Here is a 12,534-nt window from a genome sequence, read left to right as displayed (position 1 = left end):
TCTTGAACTTACATAAAGTTCAAGAATACTTTGAACTCTGTTGTGTTTATTTTATTCATCATCAATTTATCCATTTCATTATATCAGTTGTTTTTGGGCCTGGTAAGAGTCCATTGAAACCAAATGCCGAATGTTTTCTCTGATATAAGGAGGCTGATTCATAGTGGGGTAGGGAGAGGGAGCATGGGAAGAATAGACGAACTCCAGATGGGGCAGAGGGATAGGAGGGGAAGGGAGGAGGCAGGGGGTTAGAAATGATGGTGGAATGTGATGCTCATCATTATCAAAGTACATGTATGAAGCCACGAATTGGTGTGAATATACTTTGTATATAACCAGACATATGAAAAATTGTGCTGTATATGTGTAATATGAATTATAATGCATTCTGCTGTCATATATAAATTTTAAAAAATTAATAAAAAATAAAGATCACCTTAAGGGAAAAGAAAAAAAAAAAAGAGTCCATTGATGGAAATCTCACAATTAGTTCACTTTCCTGTTGGTATACATTTGGATTATGTCCAGTTTGGGGCTTATATAAATATTTCCAAAATGTTCATAACATTTTACTTTCCTATAGCAATATCTGAAAGTTCCAGTTGTTCCCTATTCTTAATATCATTTAATATTATTCTTTTAAATTACAATTCTTGTGAAAGTGAAATAGCATCTCACTGAGGTTGTGATTTGTATTTCCCTTATGACTGATGAAGTTGATCATCTTTTTATGTATTTATTGACCATTCTTACACCTTTTGTGAATGTCTGTTCAAATCTTTCGTATTCGGATTGTATTTTAGTTAGAGTTACAGGAATTCTTTATATATTCTGGAAACAAGTTCTTTTCAGATGTAATTAAAATATCATATCCCAGTTCATGGCTTACTTTTTTTAAAAAAAAATATGTATTTTTTAGTTGTAGTTGGACACTACTTATTCATTTTTATGTGGTGCGAAGGATCGAACCCTGGGCCTCGCATGTGCTAGGTGAGCACTCTACCTGAGCCACAGCCCCAGCCCCTATGGCTTACTTTTTTTAATATATATATTTTTAAAATTTTTTATTTGTTTTAATTAGTTACACATGACAGTACAATGATCTTGACATATCATACATTTGAATTAGATGGGATATAATTTCTCATTTTTCTGAGTGTACAGGTTGCAGAATCACATTGGTCATGCAGTCACGTATATACACACAGTAATAATAATGTCTGTTTCATTCTACTATCCTTCCTTTCCCCCCATCCCCTCCCCCCCCTCCCATCACTTCTCTCTACCCAATCTAAGGTGACTCTATTCTTTTTTTTTTTTCCCTCACATCTTCATACTTGTATTCTCTTATAACGATGAGGGTCTCCTTCCATCTTCCATGCAATTCCCCTTCTCCCTTCCTTTCCCTCTCACCTCTCTTCCCTATCTAGAGGTAATCTTCTTCCCATGCTCTTCCTCCCTACCCCATTTTGAGTCACCCCCCATTTTGAGTCACATTCAGCATTTGTTTTTTTTGGGATTGGCTTACTTCACTTAGCATGATTTGCTCTAATGCCACCCATTTCCCTACAAATGCCATGATCTTGTTGTTTTTTAGTGCCAAGTAATATTCCATTGTGTATAAATGCACATTTTTTTATCCATTCATCCATTGAAGGGCATCTAGGTTGGCTCCACAGTCTAGCTATTGTGAACTGTGCTGCTGTAAACATTGATGTGGCTGTGTCCCTGTAGTATGCTGTTTTTAGTCCTTTGGGTATAGACCATGAAGAGGGATAGCTGGGTCAAATGGTGGTTTCATTTCCAGCTTTCCAAGGAATCTCCATACTGCTTTGCAAGTTGGCTGCACCAATTTTCAGTCCCACCAGCAATGTATGAGTGTATCTCCCCCCCCCCCCAATCTTACAGTGGTTTTAATTTGCATTTCTCTGATTGCTAGAGATGGTGAGCATTTTTTCGTGTATTTGTTGATTGATTGTATATCCTCTTCTGAGAAGTGTCTGTTCAGGTCCTTGGCCCATTTGTTGATTGTGTTATTTGTTTTTTTGGTGTTTAGCTTTTTGAGTTTTGTATACTGTAGAGATTAGAGTTCTATCTGATGTGTGAGGGGTAAAAATTTGTTCCCAGGATGTAGGCTCCCTATTCACCTCAGATATTATTTCTCTTGCTGAGAAAAAACTTTTTAGTTTGAATTCGTCCCATTTGTTGATTCTTGGTTTTAATTCTTGTGCTATAGGTATCTTATTAAGGAAATTGGGGCCTAACCCCACGTGATGAAAATTAGGGCCAACTTTTTCTTCTATTAGACGCAGAGTCTCTGGTTTGATTCCTAGATCGTTGATCCATTTTGAGTTAACTTTTGTGCATGGTGAGAGATAGAGATTCAATTTCATTTTGTTGCATATGGATTTCCAGTTTTCCCAGCACCATTTGTTAAAAATGCTATCCTTTCTCCATTGCATGTTTTTAGCACCTTTGTCTACTATAAGGTAGTTGTAATTTTATGGGTTAGTCTCAGTATCCTCTATTCTGTACCATTGATCTTCCAGCCTGTTTTGGTGCCAGAACCATGCTGTTTTTGTTACTATTGCTCTGTAGTATAGTTTAAGATCTGGCATAGCAATACCACCTGTTTCACTCTTCCTGCTTAGAATTGCTTTAGCTATTCTGGGTCTCTTATTTTTCCAGATGAATTTCATAATTGCTTTTTCTATTTCTGTGAGAAATGCCATTGGGATTTTGATCAGAATCGCATTGAATCTGTAAAGTACTTTTGGTAATATGGCCATTTTAACAATATTAATCCTATCTATCCATGAGCAAGGTATATCTTTCTTCTAAGGTCTTCTTCTGTTTCTCTCTTTAGGGTTCTATAGTTTTCATTGTATAGATCTTTCACCTCTTTTGTTAAGTTGATTCCCAAGTGTTTTTTTTTTTTTTTTTTTGAGGATATTGTGCATGGGGTAGTTTTCCTCATTTCCATTTCAGAGGCTTTGTCACTGATATACAGGAATGCCTTTGATTTATGGGTGTTGATTTATATCCTGCCACTTTGCTGAATTCATTTACTAGTTCTAGAAGTTTCTTGGTAGAGCCTTTTGGGTCTTCTAGGTATAGAATCGTATCATCAGCACACAGTGCTAGTTTAAATTCTTCTTTTCCTATAGTTATTCCTTTAATTTCTTTTGTCTAATTGCTCCGGCCAGTGCTTCAAGAACTATGTTGAATAGAAGTGGTGAGAGAGGGCATCCCTGTCTTGTTCCAGATTTTAGAGGGAATGCCTTCAGGTTTTCTCCGTTTACAATGTTGTTGGCCTGAGGCTTAGCGTAGATAGCTTTTACAATTTTGAGGTAAGTTCCTGTTGTCCCTAGTTTTTCTAGTGTTTTGAACATAAAGGGGTGCTGTATTTTGTCAAATGCTTTTTCTGCATGTATCAAGATGATCATATGGTTCTTTAAGTCTATTGTTGTGGTGAATTACATTTATTGATTTCTGTATGTTGAACCACCCTTGCATCCTGGGGATGAATCCCACTTGATCATGGTACACGATCATTTTGAAATATTTTTGTATCTGATTTGCCAGAATTTTATTCAAGATTTTTGCATCTATATTCATTAAAGATGTTGGTCTGAAGTTTTCTTTCTTTGAAGTGTCTTTGTCTGGTTTTGGAATCAGGGTGATATTAGCCTCATCAAATGAATTTGGAAGTACTTCCTCTTTTTCTATTTCCTGAAATAGATTGAAGAGTATTGGTATTAGTTCTTCTTTAAAGGTCTTGTAAAACTCTGCTGTATATCCATCCGGTCCTGGTTGGTAATCTTTTGATGGCTTCTTCTATTTCCTCACTTGATATTGGTCTGTTTGAGTTATGTATGTCTTCCTGACTCAATCTGGACAGATCTCATATGACTCTTATGACTTAAGGAATTTATTGATGCCTTCAGTATCTTCTATTTTATTGGAGTATGAGGTTTCAAAATAATTTCTAATTATCTTCTAATTATCTAATTATTTAATTACAATTTCTAATTATCTAATTATTTCTGTAGTGTATTTTTAAGGTGTAGATGGACACAACACAATGCCTTTGTTGTTATTATTATTTTTTATGTGTTGCTGAGGATCGAACCTGGGTCCCAAACATGCTAGGCGAGCGCTCCACCGCTGAGCCACAATCCCAGCCCCCACAGCTTACTTTTTAAACATGTCTTCTAAGGAGAGAAGTTTTTAGTTTTGATAAATTCTTGTTTTTAACTTTTCATCTTTTTATGGTAGTGCTTTTTTTCTAAGTATTCTTTGCCTACTCTAAGAGATTAAAATACTCTAATAAATACTTTTCTAAAAAGTTTTTAGTTTTGTCTCTTATAAGTGTGTGAACTTCAAGTTAATATTGAGGTTTAAATGAGCAAAGGGAGTCCAAGTTCATTTTTCCTTCATATGAATAGTCAGTTATTCCAGCACCATTTTCTTAAAAAACAAAACAAAACTTCAATTACATTAGTGTACAAATCAATGATTAAGTAGCCACTTATATGTACATCTGTTTCTGGACTTTGCTCTTTTCTATTGATCTATTTCTGTTCTTACTATCTTATTACTGTGAATTTATGGTGTTGAAATCAGAATGTAATTTCTCCAACTTTGTCTTCTTTTTCAAGATGGTGTTGTCCATGCTAGGTAGTTTGCATTTCCACCTAAGTTTCTACCAAAATAAAAAGGCCTGGTACGATTTTTGCTAGAATGGTTATAACAGTCTGTGGAGAATAGACATCTTAATTTATGAATCTGATGTCTTTTTCTGTTTATTTATTTTTAATGAGGCTGTTCCTTCAAAATTAAAATGAAACAGGCAACATTGTGAGATATGAGATATTGTCTTTATTTTCACTCAAAGGACCTATTTTTTTTTTTCCCCGAGTTAGATGCTATAATTTTTGCTTTCTAACCAGCTTGTTGGCATCAGTTCTTAATTTCATGCCTTGGAATTTTTGTATATTTCTATATTAATTAAGATATCGTGGGTGGTCTAACAAATGACTAATGACTGTCCTTACTATCTTTCCTTTAGATTCTAATCTAAAATATATATATATATATATATATATATATATATATATATATATATATATATATTTAGTTTAGATGGACACAATACCTTTATTTTATTTATTTTTATGTGGTGCTGAGGATTGAATTCAGTGCTTCACATGTGCCAATCAAGCACTCTACCACTAAGCTAAAACCCAGACCTAGGCTCTATTTGGGTGTTCTAAATCATTTGTGTTAGAAAGATAGCTTTCTGAGCTGGGCGTGGTGGTTTGTATCCAGAATCTTAGCTCTTCTTGAGGTTGAGACGGGGAACGTGAGTTCAAGACCAGCTTGGGCAACGTACTGAGACCCTGTTTCAAAAAAAAAAGAGGAAGAAGCAAGCATTGTGTTTATGGTAGTCACTGTGTTGAAATAGTTTAGTACCTTAGGATTAATATTTGACCATTTCTTGATTTTGAAGGCACAGCAGCAACGCCATGAAAGAGATTTGGCCCTTTTGAAACTGAAGGCTGAACAAGAAGCTCTGGAATGTCAGAGACAATTAGAAGAAACTCGAAACAAAGCAGCTCAGGTAATTTATTTTACAGTAGGTACTGGTTTTCTAAACCTAAATTTGTATCTTAGAAATTACTGTAGTTTTTTAAATTACATAGGAATAAAAGAGAAAGGATGTAAACAAGAATGTTTAAATTCTTTGTATGGGATTTGTAGCAACCCTCTGAAATAAATAGGCAAGATTTAATCCCAGTTTAGAAAAGTGGCAACTGAGGTATGTCATAAATTATTTGTCCAGACACATCAACTCTGAATGATAAAGTAAATACTTAAATTATGAAATCCACCATATAATCAAGTGTTTTTTCACAAGGCACTTGGTTTATGAAACAGATATAGATTAAAACTTAATTTGGGGCAAAGGTTGTAGTTCAGTGGTAGAGTGCCTGCCTAGCACATGTGAAGCCCTTAGCATAAAATACAGGTATTGTGTCCATTTACAATCGAAAAGATTAAAAATAAAAACTTAATTTGGGTAGAAGGGATACTGAAACCTAACTTCTTTTCTTACCCCCTTTTATTTGTAGGTCCATGCAGAATCATTACAGCAGGTGGTTAAATCACAAAGGGAAGTAACCGAAGTCCTTCAGGAAGCAACTTGTAAAATAGCAGCTCAGCAAACAGAGACTGCTCGCCTAACCACAGATGCAGCTCGCCAGATCTGTGAGGTGAGACCCTCTGGAGAGTGATTTTCCTTTTTAGTTTTTAGTCAGTCAAATAACTTTGATCTTATCAATAATAAGCTCCTAACATCTAACAACGACGTAATTTGAATCAGTGACTCTTATTGGGTCCCTTTTGATAAAAGAATTTTAAAATTCTTATTAGAATATGTTGTGCATATGAATGTTAGGGAATCAGAAAAAAGATGGAGATGAATTCTAAATTTCTGCCCTCTGATTAGCTTTCTAAAAAGATATTAACTTTATTGATGTATAACTTAAAAAGAATGCAGTACATACTTTTAAAGTACATAATAGGGCTGGGGATGTGGCTCAAGCGGTAAGCGCGCTCGCCTGGCGTGCGTGCAGCCTGGGTTTGATCCTCAGCACCACATACAAACAAAGATGTTGTGTCCGCTGAAAACTAAAATAAATAAATAAATAAATAAATAAATAAATAAATAAATAAAAAGTACATAATATATAATTCCCTATAAATACCACCATAATCAATAGTAGAATATTTCTATCAGTTCCAACATGCCTCTTTGCAGTTAGTACTCAATCTTGGCCTCAGGGAACCACTGTCTGCTTCATATGGTGATGTTTCATTTTTTCATTTTTTTATCCAGAAGAATATTAGTCCATGTGTTTTTTTTTTTAATTGTACCAAGGGTAAAGCCAGAAATAATTTCATTGCTTTCTCTATAAAATAAATTATCTCCTGACATTTTATTTTAGCAATTATAATTTATTTAAGGAAAAGTTAGGACTATTAGAAAAATGACTCAGTTATTAAAAATTCATGAACCTACTATATTTTGGGGTACCATAGGGTTGTACAAATAAATATAAAATTGAGTCTCCTTTCTCAAGAAAATTTTAACATAGTAGAAAACATAACAAAAGATTTCAAAAATACTTTTAAATCATCAGTAGGAGAAATAACTCAAAACCATAATAGAATAAATGCCAAATGAATAATATATGCAGCAATTGGAATAGTGGTGAAGAGTAGGGCAGAAGTACTTCACATTGTTAGTAGGGAAAGCCCTATAAAGGAAGTAATTGAATTGATTCTTAAAAAGATTTATTACTGCTTATTATATGACTTGAAGGTGTTCTCTCTAATTTGTAGATTATTATAGCTTAGAAATTATGTAGTTAACATCTTTGTTTTTATAAGATGAGCCTGTTGGGATTTAAAGAGGCTAAATGACATGCCCACGATATTTCACGTATTAGTAGCAGAATTTGCTTTTTTTCTATCAAGTTATCCTTTCGAAGATACTGCTCCCTCTCAGTTCTTCTGTGACATCTTTTACATCTGTGTTTGCTTTTGTTGTGTGTTCATATTTAGATGGCAGAATTGACTCGAACTCATATCTCAGACGCCATCACTGCTTCAGGAGCTCCTCTGCCAATGCTGTATGATCACCAGCAGCAACACCTTCCAGACTTCATGAAACAATTGAGGACCAGAGCTGAAACAGATAGGTTAGTATTCATTCATTCATCAGACACTCATCTCCAGTGAGTATCTCTGTGTCCAAGGCACTAGGAATTTAGTTATTGGCATAAAATCTAGTAGGAAATATAAATACTCAGTTGAATGAATAAATACTTAAAATACTGGACATGAGTGTCATGAAAGAAAGGAACTCCATATCTCAGGAGACAGGGGTATAAGGAGGTTAGAAAAGGCATTCATGAGAAATTCAAGCTTGTGGTAACATCTAGTGGATGGGAAATTAGTGATAAGACGAAGGTAAAGAATAGGCAATTATAAAGCTCTGAGGGAAGAAAGAACATGACATGTTTAAGGAAATGAACAGAAGACCAGTGTGACTAGAGGAAGTGAACAAAGAGGAGACAATGCATTTTGATAGGATCTTACAGATTTCAAGGCTTTTGTGTTTGTTCTAGAAACAATGAAAAATCAAAGTTTTTTTTAGATGAGCTGGATGACAAGATCATATATTTATGTGTGTTATTTTTTAAAATCATACTTTGATTTTCTCCAATTTATAGATTTTTAGCCTCTATTTGCATTCATTGATATTAGGGACTGTTGTGGGTTTGTTTCCCTTAATTAAGCAGAAGGTATCCTTTATGTACTATATGTCCTTTTTTATCATTGAATGCCTTTTTCCCCTCAAATATTTTGTAACAGTTACTTCATAATATCTATGCATTCAAGATTTTATCTCGTTTACTATTAAACAGTCTTCAAAATCTTTCTCTTATTGGAGACTGGATGTTGAATCCGTTTTTATTTTCTTTGTAGGATAAGTCAATCTTTTTCACTCTCTCAGAGTAAAGAAGAGACCCTTGACACAAAGCATCAAAAGTATTCCCCTTCATTCAATACTTACTCTGAGTCTTCAAGATACAAGAATCATGATCAAAGGTGAAGACAGTTTGTTTTTTTTTTTTTAATTGATTCAGTTTGGCAAACTCTAACAAAGGGCTTAAACATTGCTTTTCCTTGACTTCTTATTTCTGTAAATGGAACAATGGCTGTCTCTTTAATTAGGTAACTTACAAATAGTCCATCCATGTAATACAGCTACTACTCCTTGAGAGTCTAGTTGCATAAGTATTGTATATGTTGTTTTTCTTACCTTTAATCTTCACAGCATCTTTCCAAGTCAGCTAATGTTGTCTTCATAGATTAGGGAACTGAGGCCCATGGAAATGTTAAGCATTTCCCCCAGAGTCACATAGTAGTGACACACCAAGACATTGAAATTGACTTATCAGCTTCCAAAGCCTATGTTTATTGCACATTTTCTTATTGGCGTTCATATTTTCTTTCTTTCTTTTTTTTTTTTTGGTTCTTGGAATTGAACCCAAGGTTGCTCTACCACTGAGCCATATCCCTACCTCTTTTGATTTTTTTTAATTTTGAGCCAGGATCTCGCTGAATTGCTTAGAGCCTTGCTAAGTTGCTGAGGCTGGCTTTGAACTTGTGATCCTTCTGCCTCAGTCTCCCAAGTTGCTGGGATTACAGGTGTGCACCACTGCACCTGGCCCATATTTCTTTTTCTTTTTTTTATTATTAAAGATTTATTTCCACATAGAGTGAAAGCTTCTTTCTTTCATTATAATACCACATTTCACATGCATAGAAATACATGTAACAAGCAAAAGTTCGTTAAATTAATCTGCAAAGTTAATGAATTTTTCATACAAAAAGTATTGCTGAAATCCCTGCAAAAGTCTGGTAATTTAAGTTCACTTGTTCTGCCAGAAAACACTGCACCTAAGATTATACTTTTCATGAATTACTTGTTCTTAAAATCTCTGTACATATTAACTGTTTGAGGTCTGTTAAACAATAAAATACTGTTTTGTTTTTTTTTCATACTTTGGTCTACTCTTTGTATCTACTTACTGGACATTTCAATATATTCTACCAAATTGTTCCTCTAACAAAATAAGGCAATTAAAAGTACTTAACATTTGAGAATATAATGAGTTTGTCAGAACTCCTTGTCTTCTAAAATCCACTGATTCACCTCCCACTTACTATTACCCAGAAAGTCACAAGGATGATTGTATCCCAATAGCTTCAAATAGAAAATTTAGATCTCTAAACTGAAGCATTGGTGATATTTTTAACCATTTCACAGTTAATTCCAGTATAGTTGTATTGAATAAAACTCTAAACACATAGTATGCATGATAAAATTAATCACAAGATATTGTTTTACTTCCCTAAAGAAAAGTCAAATAAGACAGAATGGCCCATATTTCTTAACATTAGCATGTGCACTAATCATAATCATTATAAAAATATTAAATAAGTTTTTCTTTGGTAGTTAGCACAGTATTAATGTCTCTAGTTTTCATTTATGATTCAATCCTTGAATGAGGTTTTAAAGGTTATTTTCCAGCATTCCTTATTGTCAATACTTCGGTAGACTATAATAGGTCTCCTCATCCTCTCATCTTTACCCACTGTATTCATTGGCCACATGGTGAGCAGGGTGATTTTTATAAAATTTGCAGCCAACTTAGTCATTCACTTATTTGAATCCTCTCAGACCATTCAAGGTAAAGTTCAAATTATTTGGCATACCATAAAAGTCCCTTCATAGTTGATCCTTGCCAGGTGCGGTGGCCCATGTCTGTAATCCCAGCTGCTTGGGAGACTGATGCAGGAGGATCACAAGTCTGAAGCCCACTCAGCAACTTAGCAAGGCCCTGAGCAATTTAGCATACCCTTTCAATGTTTTCTTTTACTAGAGTATTTTAAAGCAAATCCTAGATCATATCATTTGACCAATTAATACTTCAGTGCATATGTCTAAGAAATAAGGACCTAAAAAACTCTAATGCCATTATTGTTGCTGAAAATTTGATCCTTGTGCCCAATACCAATCCAACAATGAGGACATGGTTTTGAGAAAAAGGAAAAAAGAAGGTTTATTGCTTTGCTAGAAAAGGAGAAATACAGGGTATATCTGTCCCAAAGGCTGTGATTCTTGCATTGTATCTTTTTATAGCTTTATTAGATTTACCCTTTTGGAAACATTTATTAAGCCATATTGTCATTTAAATACACATTAAAAATACGAACACAGGAATAGAAATGATGAACCCTTCCTGGAAAAATGGGAAGGAGTCCTTGAGAACTTCACAGAAATAATACTTGAAATGAATCTTAAATTAGTGAACAGAGAGAGAAGGACAGGAATTTCAGAAATATTTTCTATTTCAGAAATAGCATTTGGAGAGGCTCTTAAAAGCTGAATCAGGATAGGCTTCTAATACGCACCCCCTTTTTAAATCAGTGAATAATTAAGAAAAATAAGAAGGGAAACATTTGTGAGAATACTGCACAGTGTTCATTTGTTGGCTGAAGGATAGTCAAAATCAGAAGTCTGGTATGCATTTGTATACTTGAGGCAATGTTGAGGGAAGGAAATCGCTGCTAATACAGAGTTGAGGTTTAGTCTGAGTGATAATAGTTGAAGTTACAAGCATGCCATTTGATTGTTCAAGGAAAATGTTATGTAACATAAAAGAGAAAGGAACCAAAATAAAATTCTAGGGAATACCATCATTTTAAAGAAAGATAAAAATTAAAAACAAGTGGCAAAACACAGGAAAACTTCTTAGGGAGGTGGGAAGATAAGTGAGAATAGAACCCTGGAATATAAGAAAGAAGAATTCTTATCAAACAATTTTAACATGTCAGACTTTCAGAAAACTTGGAAAAATAATGCAGTCTTAAAATATCTTTCATCCAGATTACCCTGAAGTAGACTTTTTTCTATAGTTTCTTTAGCAAATAGAGCTTTTAAAGAAGATGGAGATCAACAACATCTAATGTTACAGAGAAAAAAATTATTTGATTTTCCAGTTAGAAGTTTAGATAGTTTAAAAAAGAATAGTTCCAGTGTAGCAATTGGGAGAGCATCAGATTGTAAGAGATCGTGATGTAATGAAAGGAAATAGAAATAGTGAGTAGAAGCCCCCTTTTCCCAGAACTTTGACTTTGAAAGTAAAGGAAAAAGGGAACAATAATATAAGAATAGTGTTTGCCTGTTGTGATTATTTCAAAGTGAGACATCTTTTCCAAAATAGTGTATTCTCAGACTTATATCTACTTAGTTTTTGTTTTTATATTACATGTTTCTTCATTGCATAATGTGGTTATAAGGCACAGTCCTTTGGTCAGATAAGTTTTCTTTGAAGTTATGATCCTTATTTGTTTTTTTGTTTGTTTCTGTTAACATCCATAAACAGAAGTAGTAGCAGTAGCAGCCGTCAAGAAAGTCCTTCAGTTCTGTCTTTTAAGGAAAATGAGAAGAAACTTTGTGGTGAAAATATGGAGAGTTCAATTGATGAACAGGTTCAGACTGCTGCAAATGATTCTTTACGAAGTGATAGTGTTCCATCTCTTCCTGATGAGAAAGGTAACTTTCTTTGCACATGAATGCATAATTGTTTGCATTGAAACTGGAATAAAGGTAATTTTTTTAAAAAAATGGCAAATGGCTTGACTGAATTGTGTCTTAGTGTTTTAAGAAAAGTAGAAGTCAAAAATGATGGGGGATATTTAACTAAGACATTTCTAAGGTGTGTCGTAGTTTCTCTTTGCTACTTACAATAAATTGAAGGAATTGTTAAGCAAAAAAGAACCAGAAATTAAGATTTAGAAAATTCTAAGCCTATCCATAAATCAAAAAAAAATTAAAAAAAAAAAGAGAGAGAGAGAGAGAGAGAGAGAGAGCGCGAGCATGTTTTGGTGTGG

The 12,534-nt window shown here is 34.0% G+C and overlaps 1 protein-coding gene across 11 annotated transcripts in view; it reads left to right on the top strand.

Annotated features, from left to right (window-relative positions):
- CEP350 (centrosomal protein 350) overlaps positions 1-12,534 on the top strand; it is a 170,072-nt gene that overhangs the window by 74,999 nt on the left and 82,539 nt on the right. For all 11 annotated transcript variants that reach the window (XM_081297495.1, XM_081297494.1, XM_081297503.1 and 8 more), the window contains 5 exons: positions 5,513-5,623; positions 6,135-6,275; positions 7,630-7,766; positions 8,557-8,679; positions 12,027-12,196. In XM_081297495.1, coding sequence (XP_081153621.1) covers positions 5,513-5,623; positions 6,135-6,275; positions 7,630-7,766; positions 8,557-8,679; positions 12,027-12,196 — 682 coding nt within the window. The remainder of the gene's footprint in view (positions 1-5,512; positions 5,624-6,134; positions 6,276-7,629; positions 7,767-8,556; positions 8,680-12,026; positions 12,197-12,534) is intronic.

Source organism: Spermophilus citellus (genome assembly GCF_964194105.1).
Source record: "Spermophilus citellus genome assembly, chromosome: 6".
NCBI lineage: Eukaryota > Metazoa > Chordata > Mammalia > Rodentia > Sciuridae > Spermophilus > Spermophilus citellus.
The sequence above is the reverse complement of the archived record's forward strand: the minus strand, read 5'-3'. Positions and strand labels throughout refer to the sequence as shown.